The 19,312-nt window shown below is 35.1% G+C and overlaps 1 protein-coding gene and 2 long non-coding RNA genes across 3 annotated transcripts in view; 1 reads left to right on the forward strand and 2 right to left on the reverse strand.

Annotated features, from left to right (window-relative positions):
- LOC119072287 overlaps positions 1 to 19,312 on the reverse strand; it is a 381,328-nt gene that overhangs the window by 18,083 nt on the left and 343,933 nt on the right. The window lies entirely within an intron of this gene.
- Positions 7 to 5,317, reverse strand: LOC119072273 (pro-resilin-like). The gene is made up of 2 exons (XM_037177466.1): positions 5,164 to 5,317; positions 7 to 957 (listed from the first exon to the last, which is right to left on the reverse strand). The coding sequence occupies exons 1-2, from the start codon at positions 5,182 to 5,184 to the stop codon at positions 124 to 126; spliced, it is 855 nt and encodes a 284-aa protein (XP_037033361.1). The 5' UTR covers positions 5,185 to 5,317; the 3' UTR covers positions 7 to 123.
- Positions 4,028 to 6,491, forward strand: LOC119072292. The gene is made up of 3 exons (XR_005086831.1): positions 4,028 to 4,182; positions 5,402 to 5,404; positions 6,481 to 6,491. It is a non-coding gene; the product is annotated as an uncharacterized LOC119072292 (long non-coding RNA).

Consider the following 19,312-nt stretch of genomic DNA (forward strand, 5'->3'; position numbering starts at 1 on the left):
ATTGCATTCAGTTTTCGTATATTTTTATTTGGTCGTTAATCTATATACACAATACTTTCCAATCACAAATTGAATGTCTCGTAACCCCAACGAGGTTCGTCGAATTTTCCTAGTTGCATTTGATTAATGAGGAACTCCATATGTGCTGGATGGAGGTAAGTACGATGTTTTTGGTGGAATATATGATCGAATTGGTGCTGAATAAGAGGGCGAAGAGAACGATGGTGCTCCATAAGAGGATGACGGTGCGCCATAGGAAGATGATGGTGCAGGTGGTACAAATGATTGTGATGGAGAGCTGAAAGAATGGGATGATCCACCAAAAGAATGACCGGATCCGCCGAACGATTGAGACGATCCGCCGAACGAATGAGATGATCCGCCGAAAGATGGTGCACCATATGAATGCGATGGAGCGTCGTATGAGTGCGATGGTGCGTATTCTTCTTTGTGGAATTGGGCGACTTGAATTGACGGAACGGGTTGTCCGATATGTACACCAACGACACGGCCTCGGCTTGGTACACCGTACGATGAAGATGGCGGCAAGTAGTTGTGCGATGGTGGTCCATAGCTGGACGAAGGTGCAGAGAATCCGTGTCCACTGTGTCCACTGAAACCACCTCCTCCGACCGTATTTTCTTGATCCAATAAGATTTGTTCAATTTTTTGCAAAAGTTGCGGATCGATGTATTGTCCTTCGCGTTCTTGGTAGCCGGTGCTTACGGCATGATATCCACCACTTGAACCGGATGAAAATCCACCTGAAGAGAATCCACCGAATCCACTGCTACCGAATCCGCTGCTGCTACCGAAACTCGATCCACCGATGGATGGTGCTCCATACGAACCGGATGGTGGTAAGTATGATTGTGTTGGTGGTAGGTACGATCCAGTCGGTCTGTATGAAACTGGTGGTTCAGCAACTACGAGAGCAACCAAAGCGGTAACGATTGTCTGCAAATAGAAATAATGGAAGAGAGATTAAGGAGGAGAGTTATTGTAATGGATGGTCTGTCGCCGTTTTATAATAATTTCGATGTCTTTAATGTTGGTGAACAATAAAAATTAGTTTCTGAAGAAAAAAAAAACAGGTTTACTCGCATAAAAACAGACGATAAATAACTTTTAATTTTGCGGACAACCACGCATTCATTTTCACGATCAATACGAATAACAAAAACTACCATAATTTGCAGTCCAAACATGATATTGTGAATGACCATCACCATGATCAATATATATTCATAATTGACCTCGAACAGCAAGAGGAACGAAGAAGAAACCAATTTTCAATTTTATCTTTGAATCATCTTGAAATCTCTCTTCAACGTTTTGTGCAATAGAGTACTCACTTTCATCCAATTAATGTTTTTGGTGTGTAATTGAAGACAAAAGTACTGTTTTCTGTGAATTGTTTTTTCATTTTAATTTCTGTGATCTTCAAGAGGTGTGGGACTTCAAATTCCTTTCAAGAAACATGCGATTCAGTTCAATACCAAAACTGTGGGATATTTAGACAATCAATCTTCTTCAATGATCATCTTCTTAGACGTTATTGTTGGTCAATATAACTGGTTAAAATAGCGGTCGTATTAATACAGAAACACAACAGAAAAAAAACGTTATGCACACATACAAGTAGTGTGTTGTCCGTGTCATTCATTAATAATTATTATTCAATTAAATTGTGTTTTAACTGCTCGCATATGGAAATGAACGTAAGACTTTTCAGTCGATTTAAAGAAGAAACTGAAAGTAAAATTGTAATTACACCAACGAAAATGGCTTGGAAATGAATGATCTTTTTGAAATCAAAAGGTGCAATTTTTGTTGTTGTATAACACAGAAAAAATATAAACGAAAATCGTAATTTCGGTGCTGGATGAAACATTTCTTTCTACCATTTACCATAAACGTCTGCTTTCGGTATTTATCTCTCTCTGATTTTTATTTTATTTAAAAAAAGAAGAAATAAAAATCGATTACAGTTGTGCTTTCCATTAAATGAATAAATAACTCGAATCGATGTAATAAAAACTCTGGCGAAAGATCTTTCATTTAATATGTGTTCCATTCCAGCCTGTATACTATTACAGATTGTATGGATGGGTCCCGAAAAAGAAGAAAGATTTATCTATTTAATGGGAGGGTGAGACTAACTGTTATCCAGTCGACATCAATTTCGAACACATTTTTCCATCGACAAAGGTCATAATCTTTCTAGTTTAGTATATCTTATTGATTTGGATAATAAATCGAGAAAATTTATTGTGCATTTCCGACAAGATTTCATTGTGAAATTACCACTTTAAGAAGATGAAAAACTTCATCAAGGCAAATTACAACTGAACCTAAGAAACTGATTGCAATGATGATTATGATTAGCCTTCGATTTACTCTACATCTCTGCAATAACCGTCCACTCTTTCTTGTCATAGTTTCGCGCGAGCACGATTTGCATTTAATTTTCAGTTAAATGGTATAATTTTCACCATCGAAACATTTTTGTCGTGAGGAATTCATTCGAAAGATGATAAGTTTCGATCGTCTGAGGTCATGATTTGACAGAAAATCGATTTGAACTTGTCTAATAAATTATAACAGAAAATGAGAGACGTAACACTATAACTATACCATACATCTCGCCTCTCCATTCCAATTTCCATTCGTCGAAAAAACGTATTGATTTTACTCAAACAAGAGACACTTTGGTAAGTAAACTATTTTGAATTTGTATTTCCGAGCCGAGGGCGAGGTATATAACTACTACTGAGTTTGCGAGTACCACAAAGTTGTTTCCGAGCTAATGAAGTTACGTAGCAGCATCCAATGTATTATGGTTTGCCACCAGCCTCATTCCAAGTTGATTTCCACATAGGACAATGAAAAAAATAATAACCGAAAATAGTCCATTTGTAATGGATCATTTTCGCGGAGGGCAAACTGCTATTTAATGGGCAACTTTCGCATGGGGCAGGCAGTACAGGAAAGTATTACTGCTTCGGGAATAATTTGAAAGTAATGAAGTATGTCTTCACTGCTTACGAACGAATGTTGTTAATTTTTTCGGTTGAGCTTTAGTGATATTGTTGAGCAAAAAAACACGTAATAAAATAGCAATGTGTGTCAACAAAGTTATGTTAGCATTTCATCCATTAAAATTAAAATATGGAAATATTCTATAGTGTCATCCCTGTTTGTATATGAATTTTAATGAATGATTCCCTATTTTTCTTTCGATCCAATACAAATGTTGTGAACTGAACTGACAAAAAACTTCATCTGTACAACTGCCATCAACAGCAACAGCAACCATGAACAATTAGTCCAGAGCCGAGTGTCGCTTTATGTAGCAAAATTTGAACATTATGATGGAGTGAAAGGAGTAAAAGATGTATCCACTCATTGAAATAAAAATTTAATCTCACGTACGCGTAAGTAATGTACTATTACCAGAATGTGTAGGTAAAACTTGGATCAAAAGAACTAATAGATTCGACAGTTATTCTTGTGGTATTTGGTATGTTAAGAGTACTATTTGGCCAGGCTTTGGATATAAGCAAAAAACAAAAATCTTATGGGTGAGATAGCGGAACATTCTCATGATCCCATGCCACATCAGATTAGCAAGATTAAGAGCTTCCGAGCGTACGCTGAAATTGTAGCCTACATTTCTGCGTTTCGAAATTTTTGATCGCTGATATCTTTTTACGAGAGCCCTTTTTGAAAAATGTACGACCACATTTTCGAGTAAAAATATGTCAGCTTTGAATAAAAAATAAAATTGTCTCTTAACAAACGAAATCGCGGATCTATGAAAAAGCAGTTAGTTAGAATCGTATCTCAACATGCGTCAACAGTTGGTTAGAATTTACGTTAAACATGACACTCATAAACATGACATGCAGAAACATGGTACGCAGAAACATGACATGCAGAAATCTGCACCTATCATTTTACTACCGACTTATACGTCAAGCTAAGGCAGGGCCTATTTAACAGATTCACAAATTTTATTAAAAGGATCATTCAAAATTGTTTGACTGGATCACACATAGTCGAAAACAGCTAAAAAATCTAGAAGTTGTTCAATATGTGGCCTTGGAAGTAAATAAGTCAAAAAATGACTAAAAAAATTGAGGAATTTTAGTGAATTAATTTCCTTAAAATAGGCCCTGCGTCAAGGCTTCTTGTTAACCTGGGTTAAAAAAAAGTTTTAAGTGTTCGAGAAACGTAGTCTCTCGTCTCAAAAGACAATAGATTTAAGACTGTGAGACTATGTATTTCGAACATTTGAGACTTTCGTTTCTCACCTGGTCAACTGTTTTTGAGTCGAGTCATTTCTTCGGTTTTTATGTAAGAAAAACCTTGAAAATCCTTCATAATGACACCTTGTTATATCTCTGGAGCCATTAGATGGACTGTCTTAGATCTTAAGTACACTATTTCGAAATTTTAAAGAGATGAAAGAACTATCAAAAAGCGTTACAATTTCTGACGAACATTTTTTTTGTGGATTCAGTATCTCCAGCCTTATGTAAAGACGTATACGCTTCGCACTTAATGCCCACTTGAAACTGCAAGCGTTAAGGACACATTACCAGCTCTAAGTACTTTGTAAAAGACTAACAGCTGAGTTCAATTGACTTAATTTTTCGTTTCAGGGTCTCTACATGTAGACTCTACATTGTAGAGACCCTGGATGAGAGACGAAATTGAAAGTAATTCTCAAATCACGTTACTGTTTTAGAAATGAGATTAAATCCATAACTATTTAAGACACTCAAAGCCATAATTAAATTTTACTTAATAAAATTAGCATGGCGCACTGGTAAGCACAAAAAACCATTAGCTCGTAATTGAGATATCACGAAATTTTCGTGCTATTGAAAAGTACTGACGAAACTTTCTTTCTCTCAAAAAGTCGTTTTCCATCAATAATAATAAATCATTCAATTCGGTTAAATATATTTATATATCCAGCATAATCGGTCCATTCGACGTGTATGTATAGCATTATAATAATGTAATCCATGTTGAGGCGGGTCAATTTTTATGATTGAATTAATCAAGATATTAATCGGAAATTACGTACAATTCCATTCGAATTTAATCACACAACAAACACAGAAAATTTTACTTTTAGAAATCTTCACTTACCAAACTACTAAACTTGAACATTTTTTTCGAAAATTGTAAATTCAAAGTTTAAAATTTAATAAAAATTCTCGCGATTCGTAATTTGACTACAATATCCACCAGACGTCCTCACTAAATCAACTAAACAAATAAAATGATGCCATCTCCCAGAAACCGATCTTCTTTATATATAACCGAAAATGAGATTTTTTTTTGTTCGTTCGTTGAAATTCTTGTAAGTGACCGTTGATGATGATAGTGCGTCCAAGTGGTAACGAAAGTGATCTTTCTTCAATGAGAAAAATACCATTACAAGATTTTGTTGCTTTGTTTCAATGAAAATACATTTTTTTCGTCTCGCTTTTGTTTCTTATTTCGGTGGGGTGAAGATATGAAATGCTGCAGGTATTACGTTTATTACGTTGATAGTTAGCCGAGGAGAAGCGTGATTTAGTGTTAGTGAAGGGAATGTTAGTTTTTGGTGATTTTTTTTTCACTTTTGCTGAATGTTATTGATCGGATGCTTATTTGGATGTTAATGTACGGCTAGTAAAAGAAATAATTTTAGTTCGACTGTTAACATCATTTTGGTAGGTTTAAAGGTCTGATGGTGATGCAATAGCTGAATTCTTTGAATTCTTTTTCAAAGGCTGCCTATCAACCAGGGCCTATTATTTGTAAAATTTATGAAATTAAGATTTCGTTAAATTTCTCAAAATTTCGCACACAAATTCACCAATTTTGCAAAAATTCTGAAAATTTCGTTAAATTTCTCTTATTTTGACAATTTTGTTAAAATTAACAAACTGTTTTGAACAAACAGTTTTTGAATCGACTGTCATGTCTTTCCTATACCAGGTGAAGTTCAATTAGTTACCAAGGTAGATTGTCTAAAATCGACAAAAAATGATTCAAATTTGCATAGAGATTTATTACATTTATTAAACCAAACGGCAAGCATATGACCAGTATTATCATCGGGTCTATTACTTCCATCGGTCTTGTACTTCATTTTGTTTTAACATCCATTTTAATGTATAGAGGACCATATTACACAAAGCTTGTCATTATTTTTCTCGTCGTTATCGATAACAGATGAATGTGTGTGACTGTTAGATTTAGTAATTCGCCTGAAAAGTGATCGTAATTGTGGGTACAGTATCAAAGATTGGTATAATAAGGTCGGTACTAACTGAGCTCAGTTTGGCAGAAACATGGGAAACTGGAAGGCTCTACAAGAAAGTCAAATTGTCAAAAACGGAAACAGTCAACAATTGTGTAAGGATACGAATAATGTGGTATCAGCCCGCAAGAGACTGCTATGCTAGAGTGAATCAGAAACATTAGCTCTGAGTTCAGGCTGCGCCATGTAACGTGCTTATTGAAAGAGTATCAATTGTCGACTAACTTTATTAACCACATTGTGATGGATTACATTAGTGTTAGTTTCATATACTACAGTAGAAGCGGAACCAAACAAGCAATAGAGTACGCAAGGTGTGACAGAAATCTCGCAAAATATCGTTAAATATCACAAATTTTGAAAAAATTCTCCAAACGTCGTTAAATTTCTTAGATTTTATAAATTTCGGTAAAACTCACAAATCAACAGTCAACATAAATCGAAAAGCATATCGCCACATTACGACTATATCCGTTACTTCTTATGTTTAAATTGTTTGACTGTAAATCTATTACTTCGTTAGTTGTAGCATTTTGGTATTTAAGAGAACAGTACCACGAGTTCATCGCACGTATATCTTTATAGTTGTTGTCGATAACAGATGGCTATCCGTCTGCTTTTTTTTAATGGTTTATTCTCCAAGTTTTTTTCGGACGAAAGATAACATCCCACTTTGCATTTTTATTGTTCGCAAAATTTGCGATCGATTTGCATTATTGCCTTAAAATGAGTCGATTTTCGAAAGAATTTTTTTTCCCCATTACAACTCTATCAATCTGATCGTTATTTTAAATTGGTATTCAAGTGCTACAATTATAAGCACACCGAGCTCTCTGTGATGCAACTCCCATCAAGACATCATCGTAAGAAACATTTTACTTTTAATGCGAATGTATAGCAAACAGGTAAAAATGTACTCGCTCTATTCTCGTTATAGGCTTCAAACGTAGGAAAAAAACGTTTTATTACGTTTGACCAATTTTTTTGACGAGATTTACGTGATTATGAATAGACAAGGTAATTTTGTTATCGTTTTAAAACATTGATGAGTCAAACGAATGCCATTTGGCGGCAATGCAACTTATAGTATGAGTATGTTGTTAAGAGATGTGATTGTAATTATTAATGAGTTCTTGGACTAAAATCATATAAAGCGCTTCGTTCGGCTACATTTACATTTACTTAGATTCAGAAAAAATCCAACGAGTATGCATGCGTGTTGTCTTTGAAATTGTCTTAGATTGCAAAATGGTTGTACTCGTTACAGATGGGATTAAAGTTAGTTGAAGCCCCTTGTCGTTTTTAAAGCGGTTTTTTTTACAGTCTCATGGTTAGGCGGAACGAATGCATTTTGAAGGCCTCCATTGGGTGTTTTGGTAGTCGATCATTAAACACAACAGCCTCAATGTGCCGTTCCAGTCTTTTCAGCATAGCACAGAGACAGTCCATTTTTTTAAATAAAAATCAACATCAAAGACACTGGAATTTTTACTTTCACTTACTCTCAGGAGAAGAGTGACTTCTATTCTTAGTGGGCATTGTTACATCATTAAACAATTATACGACTTGGGCCTAGCAAATAGTGATCGTACGTATTAGACAAAAACGACAAAAAACCGTTTTAGCTGTGTGATGGCTCACCACAGACCCGCCTAGAGTCTAGAGCATCGCTTATTTTTAGGATTTTTAATTCTAAAAAACTCGGAAAATTTCCTGCAAAAATCAGTTTTTTCGAATATTTTTCACATTTTTTAGAATAAAAGTTCCCAGCTCTGGTCTGGAAGATTTTGAATTTAAATTTCATTTCGATTATGATTCGCTAGACTTTTTCGTGTGTACATTGGTACAGTGTTCGTTCGAGCATCCAAGACACTAGATTTTTTACTTTCACTCACTCTCAGGAGAAGAGTGACTTCCATTCTCAGTGGGCATTGCTACCTTCATCAAACAATTATACGACCTGAGCCTAGAAAATAGTGATCACGATAAAAATGACAAAAATCCGTTTTAGCTGTGTGATGGCTGTCTCACCACAGACCCGTCAAGTACGGGAAATGGTATTTTTGAACTGCATCTTAATTTATTTATTTAACATCATCTGGATTCTTCTACTCAATCGCACACTAGACGCTTCGGAGCTAGTACTTTAACCCGTATCAAATCTATTACCTCTTTCGATCGAAATGTTTTCAGCACATTCACACAAAATCTCTTACTTCATATGTTTAACGACATATTTTGCTATATAAGAACATATTAGCATCGTTTACTTTTGTCATGGCCGTCGATAGCAGAGGGCGTAGCCGTGCCATGCGTCCTTTCCATTGTGTTCCCCTTCCTCAAAGTGGCAGACTCCGTGAACCTTCCATCGGCCGTGTACGAACGAGTGATCTTAATTCAACATTTTCGGAAACTATTAAATTTTGAATGGGCTCCGTCGTGTTAGGGCGAGCTAGAAGTCTTCAAAGACTTCTAAGTCTTTGTTTCATGAAAGTTTCATAAATCAATGGCAGAACATTGGTCTAATTTAGAAATTGCAGAGGGGACTTGGTTTCAATTAAAACCACAGCTAATTATTCCGATAAAAATCGTTGCCCAATTCTATTGATGCTAAAAAAACCATCTCAAAGGAAATCTATTAATTCAAACATTGGCCTAATTATTTCCATCTACGCACCTACACGTCTTCAGTGTGCGATCGTACTATTAATTATATCAATTATTAGTCCCTGACAGAGGTTATTATTTCTGCAAAAGACGTCTACAGCGAGAAGAAAAAAAATCAGTTTCTCAATTCCATTAAAACAAAAAACCGAATTCTTAAATTGCATATCCAATTTCAATCAAAATATTAACCAATATAATTAATGACCTTTCTAAAAACTTAATCTTTTGCTAAACTTTTCTTCTAAAACCGGGGCACAAAACATTTTAACGAAAAATCAACACATTCGTTAATTAGATTTCGTTCTACTATGATTGCAAATTTTGAATCGAAAAAAATGTAAAAAATTTTTGTTTGAAAGAAAAAAACTCATCATCAACATTGCGCTCGTAACACCAGCTTATATTACTATTATTATGAGTGTTCCGCCATCGAGAAGTGTATATTCGCATATTACCCATCAGGTTAATTAAAAATTTAAAACAAAACCAACAATAACAACAAAAAATCAACAACCAAAGAAATAAGAAAGAAAAAAAAAATCGAAAAAAACTTTTGATGAACTTATGCAAGATCAAAAAATCATAATCGCTAAACACCGACTTTTGATCTCATAAATCATTACAAGTGTTTGGTCATTTATAATAAACTTACACACGTAAAGTAAGTCCGAGCAAGTGATTGTTATTGTACTAAGGAAAAAAAAATTATTTGTAATTGGTGTATGAGGCTTCTTCAATGGAAATATATTAAACTAACAAAACAAAGTTTGTGTTTTTTTTCCAAAGCACTTCAAGATCCGCGTCCACCACAAAAATGATGTGTGTGGTGTGAATTATTGTTGGTAATTTTTTTGTTTGTCTTTTTATTCTGATGGTGCATGATTCGCACATGTCTCGTTCCAAGTAATAGGAATTGAAACAAAAACACTCATTTTTATTACAACCAAGAAAATGCTGGATTTATATTAGAGACGGTTGTGTCAAGGCTATTTTCGACTGTATGTATTTTATGTATGTACGTGTGGAAAAGACACATTAAATTGTATCGTAATTATGATTTATATGATTTTTCGTTTTTGTTCGTGAAAAATGTTATTTTTAGAAAATTATTTTTATTATTAATATTCATTTAATTATTTGAAGGTATGTCAAGTTCTCAGTCAACAATTTATGTGTTAGTGGTCATCTAATAGATGTTTGTATAATTCTAGTACATTTCGTCATAAAATTACTGATGTCAGCCCTATATTTTTATGTCAACCAACTTCACCGATTTGACATTTCATAGATATTTACCAGATTGAAGTTATTTCACCAGACAATAGAGCGCACAGAATGGAGAACAACAAAAAAATGGTGGCGCCTCTACACTGTAGGGGTGGTCGATTTTGTGGGATCGGAAATGAACCCCTCCAGAAAAAATTCTAGTGGCCCATAGATACCAAAAAGGCACATACAAACGTTTTTCTTCATCATCTCCAGGTGGTGTAAAATTAAAATTTGAAAATTTCCGAGTAGCCAGGCCCGGACTGGCCATATGGTGAATTCGGGGAATTCCCGATGGGCCTTTTGGATTTTTGTATGAGAATTTTTAATTTGTGGGCCTTTTTAAATTGAGTTGCATGGAGCCCCCGATGGGCTTTTTCGAGCCAGTCCGGTACTGCGAGTAGCCGATTTTTTTCCATTATAAAAACCACCACGATTAGGTTGTACATTTTTTTCAACCTTAAAACAGCATTTTATCGTTCTATGAGGTCCACTCTAAGATATAAAAAAGAAAAAAAATGAAAAAGTTTGCTGGCCGAGTTTTTGCGAGTCATCAAGTTTCGCCGAAGTCCGATTTTCCACAATTTTCAATATGTCTTGTCTTGTCTTGCGATAGCTCATTAAAAACGTATTTCCATAGCAGAAGCAGAAATAGGAACATTACCAGAGTTATACCTGTTACAAAGACTAAAAACAGGCTAAATTTATCAGCAAGGAGAAAATTGGATTTTCTAATTTGCTTATTTTTACACTCTTTTGGTTATAAACGTATTTTTCTAATTTTTATGAATTTCTGTCAAAAAATCGAATTAAGTTGCTGTATTAGTTGCTGAAAAACGTTGGTCCTAACTCATGTTAAAATGACTTTAAAAACCTCTCATACGCTAGAAAAACCTTTTAGGAAGCATAATAAAAATAGCTATCAACGCACTAGTTGCAAAAAAAGCTTCTTTCATATCTTGAATGTGCTGCATTGGAAATTTCAATTAGAACACAAGCACTGAAAACATATGGAAACGTATGGAAACGCAAACATTTTCAAATGCGTTACGTGACTTCTAACAAATTTTTGCGTATCACTTTTGATGTTCTTGAGGATTGTTTAGTATTGAGAAAGAAATGAAAACGACATTCCGACAAAGGCTCTGTGACGTTTTTTAAGTGTTATACTTTTACTCCTCGTGACACGAGATATCGAGCTACCTCCCTGATATAGCATGCTATTTAAATTTACGATGGTGATAAAGATGTTTCCCTAGGAGGAAAATGCCTTATTACCTCCATAGTAAATTAGCATAAAAACGACGTTAAGACGTCATAAACACTCCTCATTCTAAGTTTCAATCAAAATGTATTCAATACGAACAGTCACAAATCTAACTTTTACTTTCAATCGCATTTTTCCTATGTATCGGTGAATGATGCAAGTTCACGGATATATCTAAAAATAAATAATAAATCAAAAAGCTGTTATGACTGTATAATGCAAGTCAGTCAAGTCAGTTATCATGCGATAAAATACGACAGGTTAATGGATCCCATGGTCCTATTCCTCGTTTTCGTCGCACAAAATTTGGAAACAATTATTAATTTAAATCGTTGCCTCGCCTAAAAAAAAGTCTTCTACAATCTATACCATACCATACACATAGGTTACGTACAAGTTAAGCATATTACGAGCACAATAATTAAATAATAAAAATGGCAAAAATTTCACCTATAAATTAACTAATCCGTAGATGTATGTAAGATGAACAGCACCGAGCATCCAATATTCAAAAAGTAAAAATCGAATGCAAATCAAAGAGACTTATTGTCCAAAAACTAAATATCTAAATAAATACAAACGATTTGAACTGAAAATGTAACCAAAACAAATGAATAATTTATAGCATCAAGCTAAAAACCGTGTGATATTTGTACCGGACTTGCACATTTAAAAGTGTTGTTGTTGTTGGTTCAGTAGAGCAGAGGTGCTAATTTATGTGAACTTAAGCTGTTGTGTAATACATTCAATAATTGGTTCGAACACATGCTATTTATGTATTGCTATACATTGACGGTAATTCACAGAAGTGGTTCGACGGAAAGAATGTCTTAAGTCAAGCAGAATGATTAATCAATAAGGAAGAGCAGTAGAGGTAATACTCATCAAATTGAGTTGAATACCGTGTTGTGGTCTCGGGCGGTTCTTAGTCACAATAATAGTCGAAATGATGCCATTGCATGCAATCTTAAACGAGTGGAGAACGTAGCAGACGCTGTGACGTTAGCCCCGTACGAATCCGTATTTATTTTGCTTATGTAACCCTAGTGAGTCCGTAGCCCTTGTGCTTTGAATTAAGTCTAGCTCATCAGCATAGCCTAGCAAATGACTCAACTTTCTGCAGATTGTACCGCTGGTTTTCACTGTGCTCTCTCTTATGACCTTTTCAAGGACAATGTTGAAGAATAGAACTACCAGTCCCTGGATAAGTCCTTCCAAGGATTAAAAAATTCCAGAGAAATTGTGTCGAATTCTAGGCAAAGTGATAAGCGATAAGTTTTTCGGCGTACCCTAGCTCCACCATCACACTCTATTCGAAAAACTTTGTCATATGCTGTTTCAAAGTCAACAAACAAGTGGTGTAAAGTAGCGTTGAACTGTCTGCCCTTCCCCATGATATGCTTGATGCTAAACAACTGATCTGTTGTTGAGCGATCGTTGCGAAATCCACCTTGAAGATATTCACTAGTGCTCGGTTCCGAATAGACAATAAAACGTTGTCGTAAAATATCCGCGAATATCAATAGATTAATTCCATTTATTGTATATTATTATAAAGTTCCCCAGAAGCTTTGTTATTCTTAAGCTTGAAAACATCAGCCCTAACTTCTTCCACTGAAGGTTCTGCCACACCTCGCGTACTCGTTTATACTCGTCTGGTTGCGCTACTTCTTTCCATCTTCTGTCCATCTTTCCATTCACTGTCACTCTTCTGCTTATCCTTGCGCAATGGTTGACTGTAGAGCTTTCGAGTATCCCTTGTTTCTGCCAAACTCAGCTCAGTTAGTACCGACCCTTATGTGCCCATCTTTCATCTTATAATCACAATTATGATAACTTTTCAGGATTCGGGATTTCGCATTCTTCATCTATGATAATAGTTTATTTCTGTCCTTACCGTCTACTTCAAATTCATTGTGTTACAAACGGCTCAAAACGTAACTTTAAAATAATTAAAATTTAATTAAAAAGAAACTATTCATCTGTTATCGATAACGACGAGAAAAATAATGACAAGCTCTGGGTAATATGGTTGTTTATACAGTAAAATGCATGTTACAAAAATTGAAGTACAAGATTTGAAATCAATCGATTAAAAATACTTTGATCGATGGAAGTGATAGACCCGATAATAATACTGGTCATATGCTTGCCGTCTGTAACAGGTTAATAGCACCCAGTACTTCGCACGGGTCTAATGTAGTAAATCTATCAATGCAAATTTGATTTTTTTTGGCAGTTGAAAACGTAATTTTAGACAATCTACCTTGGTAAATAGTTGAACTTCTCATTGTATAGGAAAGGCATGACAGTCGACTCAAAAACTGTTTGTTCAGAACAGACTGTTTTTGGTCAAATTTGTTCATGATTGATGTACTAGAATTCTATTGCGTTTTTATCCAACCACACAGTTTTTTCCTTCGTTTCTCGAGATGTTCCATTAATTATTCCATTATGTGGAGATCGTTTGATTTTTAAAGAATGATTCCATTTTCAAATACAGCACTCAAACGGTGCGAAATTCAATCAATTTATTGACTATAGCCGCTTTTAGAGCATCGATCTAATACGTAAACATTGACTAATATTCTAAAATTGTGAGTTTAATTACCTGGTTTTTTCTTTAAACGTTCCGGTTTCTGGGTTTTCTGCGCCGTTGTTACCACAAGCGCCTTAATAAAACCGAAATCACCGATAAATATTTGCATTAATATTTTAGGTAATCAATAAGCATACAAAATCGTTGCTAATTTTGTGAAATAGATAGAGAAAAAAAAACAAACAATGCGGATGGTCTTCAAATCAACACGCCTGTTACATCGGTAGGTATCTTCATCTTAATTATACACTTGCAATGAACAGACATTATATACGATTTTCACGCTATCACGCATTGATTTGTCCTTTTAAGTTAATTATTGTCCATATAATAATTATTGTTATCGAAACGAATTGAGTAAACAAACTCAACCACTGAGCTTTTCATTGTTAAAAGCATTGATAGAGATGCAATGATTGATGACAAATGGTCAGACATTATTTATTGATTAGCGTTTACAAGGTACAAAACAGTCTAGCGAAAAACGAATTATGAAATCGTCTCTTCCGTATGAAAAGACATGAAAATCTGAAAACGACCAAATATGCTCGCGTTTAAATCGAATCCTAGTGGCAAAAAAGTTATCAAGTTAGAATTAATTCAGAAATGAAGTAGGACGAGCCGTCGATCTAATTTTCAAACAAAAAATAGTCCTGGTTCATCATACGCAAATTTCACCAACTCACTGTTAAGAGCGAGATTTTACAATATCAAGTTTGAATGACGAAACATAATCATTAAATCTGTTACTTCAATTGTTTAAACTTCTTCTTTTGCTTCAATTGTTTTTGCCCATCGTTTGCTACTATTACCTAATGAAGCCATGAACAAGTCATTTGTATTTTTGCAGCGTCGTTGTCTATAGCAAATGACTAGCTAAAAGCTTTTTTTTTGAAGTACCTAATTCGTATCTTAATTTCTTTAAGGCTAACAGAGAGTGGATTCGAACAATATTTTCCAGTACCGTAACTGAACCGTCAGCCATAGCACTGAACCAGGCACAAGAAGATAATTTTCAAGAGGGGACTCCTCGACGCTGTAGTCAATATCAATTTGTTGATCTTTTTAGAGCTTAAAAGAACGACTCGTCAGTGCCATCACTTATTTTTGCGGTAGTGACGAGAACCATTCTCACATCCTACTCGCTACCAAGGTTGAAAGCTTTGGGGAGGTCACACAGATGCAGATATGTGAGTGACACCAAAGTATATAAACACTGATGCAAACTTCGAACGGATCACAAGAATAAACCTTTATTCTTCAATATTGAGTCTTGGCATGTGTTGCAACCTAATAAAGCTAATTTTACTTAAAAACGAGCCATCAGAACAGTCGGAGCGTTTGCTGCGACTGAGCCCCGTACAAACCCGTATATCTATTGCGTACGTGACCCTAGTGCGTCTGTCACCCTACTTTGACCGTAAGCCTATTGCGCCGGTTAATGTAGTTAAAGTAAAATTATTATGTAATATGTACATCTTACAAATTGCGCATAGCGCAATTACGAAGCCCCGTACGACGTTCCTTTCAAATGAAACAAAAATTTCAAATCGCCCTAAAATTTTATTTTTTTGAAGGGCCTAGTCCGAGGACCCAAATTTAAAATTTTTTTCAACTACTTTCTATTCGGCCTTTGATTACCTTCCAAATGAAACAAAAATTACGAAAAACGGATGAAATTTGCTCGAGTTGTATGTAAAATACACATAGGGCCCTAGTAGCGGCCTTAGTCCGAGGACCCAAATTTAATTTTTTTTCAACAACATTCTATTCGGCCTTTGATTACCTTCCAAATGAAACAAAAATTACGAAAAACGAATGAAATTTGCTCGAGTTATATGTAAAATACACATAGGGCCCTAGTATCGGCCTCAGTCCGAGGACCCAAATTTATTTTTTTTTTCAACTACATTTTATTCGGCCTTTGATTACCTCCCAAATGAAACAAAAATTACGAAAAACGGATGAAATTTGCTCGAGTTATATGTAAAATACACATAGGGCCCTAGTAGTGGCCTTAGTCCAAGGACCCAAATTTAATTTTTTTACAACAACATTCTATTCGGCCTTTGATTACCTTCCAAATGAAACAAAAATTACGAAAAACGAATGAAATTTGCTCGAGTTATATGTAAAATACACATAGGGCCCTAGTATCGGCCTCAGTCCGAGGACCCAAATTTATTTTTTTTTTCAACTACATTTTATTCGGCCTTTGATTACCTCCCAAATGAAACAAAAATTACGAAAAACGGATGAAATTTGCTCGAGTTATATGTAAAATACACATAGGGCCCTAGTAGTGGCCTAAGTCCAAGGACCCAAATTTAATTTTTTTTCAACAACATTCTATTCGGCCTTTGATTACCTTCCAAATGAAACAAAAATTACGAAAAACGGATGAAATATACTCGAGTTATATGTGAAATACACATAGGGCCCTAGTAGCGGCCTTAGGCCAAGGACCCAAATTTAATTTTTTTTCAACAACATTCTATTCGGCATTCGATTATCTTCCAAATCAAACAAAAATTACGAAAAACGAATGAAATTTACTCGAGTTCTATGTAAAATACACATAGGGCCCTAGTAGCATTTCACTTCTAAAGCCCTAACTCACGGTCCACTCACCCGATTTTAAAAAACTTTTTTTTCCTGGATTGGTATTGACAATACCTATCATTTGCCGTGTCATTTACATTTCCATCGTTTATTTTGCCATAAATATCACCAAAAGACCTTAAATCACTTAGGTGGCCCTAACTCACGAAGGGACGACCCGAATATGCCCATCTTCGAACTTAGCCTCACTATTTCGACTATCTTTCAGGGAAAAAAAAAATTTTTGAAATCGGATTTGATTTACTCAAGATATCGACGTGACAGACGGACAGACGGACAGACGGACAGACGGACAGACGGACAGACGGACAGACAAAATTTTTATTGCAGATTCGTCATCTATGAACATAGGCAAACACTTTGCCCTTACCGTCTGCTTCGAATTCCATCAATTACACACGGCATCGTAATCCTATAAGCCCCTTTGTACTTCGTACGGGGCTAAAAATGGCTCTGCGAGTTTTGTGGATTTGCATTACTGTTTATATACTTTCGGGTGACATAAGAGTCTTGTGACAAGACATTTCATACTAAAAACTCACCACACCATACCAAATTGATTTTGGTGAGTTTGTTTGTATGGAAAATATGTGTTCCCACCAAGGCTTAATACTTTGGGGAGGTCACGCAGATGCACACCACGGTTCATACAAAAAATTCACCACGCCATACAAATTCAATTTTGGTGAATTTGTTTATATGGAAAAGGTGTGTTCCCGCGTATCAAATAAAATGGCTATCTGCGTGACCTTCCCAAAGTATGCAGCCTTGGTTCCCACGTATTTAATAAAATGCCGATCTGCCTGACTTCCTATTCACAAATTTGATGAATCAGAGTGGAAGAATTTTTATTAGAAACATGAACATCCGTCTGCTACGTAAGAAAAATGGAAAACTCTCCTAGTAGCGTGACCTAACTAAAAACATGTCTTTCTAAAAAACATTTTTCGAAGCTGTTCATGGTGTGTGGGATATCCACGAAAAGGGGAGAGATCAGGGATGAATGTAAAAAATTAAGAGAAGAGTCTCAGGCTATCACCACCCATGATATTAGTTTTCCATAAAGTTGATGGCAAGATCTGTGAGAATTCTTTTTGAAAACTATTTCCTCAAAAAGTGCTATACTCATCGAATCTTTTCTAACGGTTCAGTATGAACTCTTCATCTGTAGTTCTACTGTGGGGATTATTCGTTTCCTCACAGTTTCCTGTGGTGAGCATTTTAATTTAGTGTTCGTGGTCGGAATTATTGGAAAAATCGAATTAAAAAGGTTTCTTGTTCGGAAAAGACATTAACTTTATTATCATTCACAAATAGCCATCCAGCTTCAATATATCTCAACGTTGAAGTTCATGCTACTTTTTATGGACATTACTACATTGTGACAGTGTATTCACTCCCGGAAAAATAAGAAATGCAAACACGAACCGCTTACACCGACGCTCACATGCCCATATTTTCGAAAATATCGCACGGTTAATAAATGCGGGTATAACTTTGCATGTAGAATTGTTTTCTTTGCGCATCTGTATTACATCAAAATATTTAACTCACTTTATGAAACGACCTTCCACTTACTTATTTTTACAGCAGAAAACCAGATTTTTTCACTTATAATGTGTGTAATCTTCACGACTTTTACTTTCGTTTTGCGTTAAATTTCATTAAACCGCAATATTGGGTGCAGATTCGTAATTTTTTTTTTTATTTCTTTTTTTATTTATCGCTGACTTGGGGCACGGTTCAACATTTATCTTTTTGTTCGATTTCGTTTGCTGTTAAAATTGGAATTAAATCGGACTAAGCGATCTAACAGCATGCGCCTATTGTAATAACTTAAAAAAAATATTCAGCGATAAACGTCTCATACTGTGTAAATCTACATCTATTCACTACTGGACAAATAGCTACACACAAATGAGTATCTGTAAAAGCATTTAATTTCTAAACTGATTGCAGGGATTTTGTAATAAATAATTTAGATAGAAGTTTGAATATTATTTCGAATGGACATCTGTTATAGACAGCGACGACAAAAATGAGCGATAACCCATTCAGCATGGCAAAATGCATGTTTAAACTAATGAAGGAAAAGATTTGATATCAATCTGCTGTAATTTTTATATTCAAAAGAAGTAATAGATTCAATGTTGTTTCCAGTTCAAACTGAGGATTTGCTTGCAGTTTGTAAAACGTTAACTTACAACTGAACTTATTTCAGGGAGAGTTGTTATTATCCTACTTTTTGTTTGGTATAATTTTGATTTTTTTTCAACGAAAAGTACATATGTTCTTCAACTACAAATTGTTACGTCTGTTGATATTTTCCCACTTCATACCATTTCAATCTTAAAAAATTCAATAGCTTCTGTTGTAACCCAGTAAGTGCAAAATTTCATGTTTTCCCTCACTAGCTGGGGTTTTTATAATCGCTCATCCTATGAAGAATTTAAAGCATTGGAGATTTTAGCAACGCACTTCAATAACAGGCACAAGAACCGATTTTTTTAACGGTCATGTGGCCTCTTATTTTGTATGGAACGTCCGTAACGCAGTGGCACAAGAA

The sequence above is a fragment of the Bradysia coprophila genome, assembly GCF_014529535.1.
Source record: "Bradysia coprophila strain Holo2 chromosome IV unlocalized genomic scaffold, BU_Bcop_v1 contig_81, whole genome shotgun sequence".
NCBI classification, from domain to species: Eukaryota; Metazoa; Arthropoda; class Insecta; order Diptera; family Sciaridae; genus Bradysia; species Bradysia coprophila.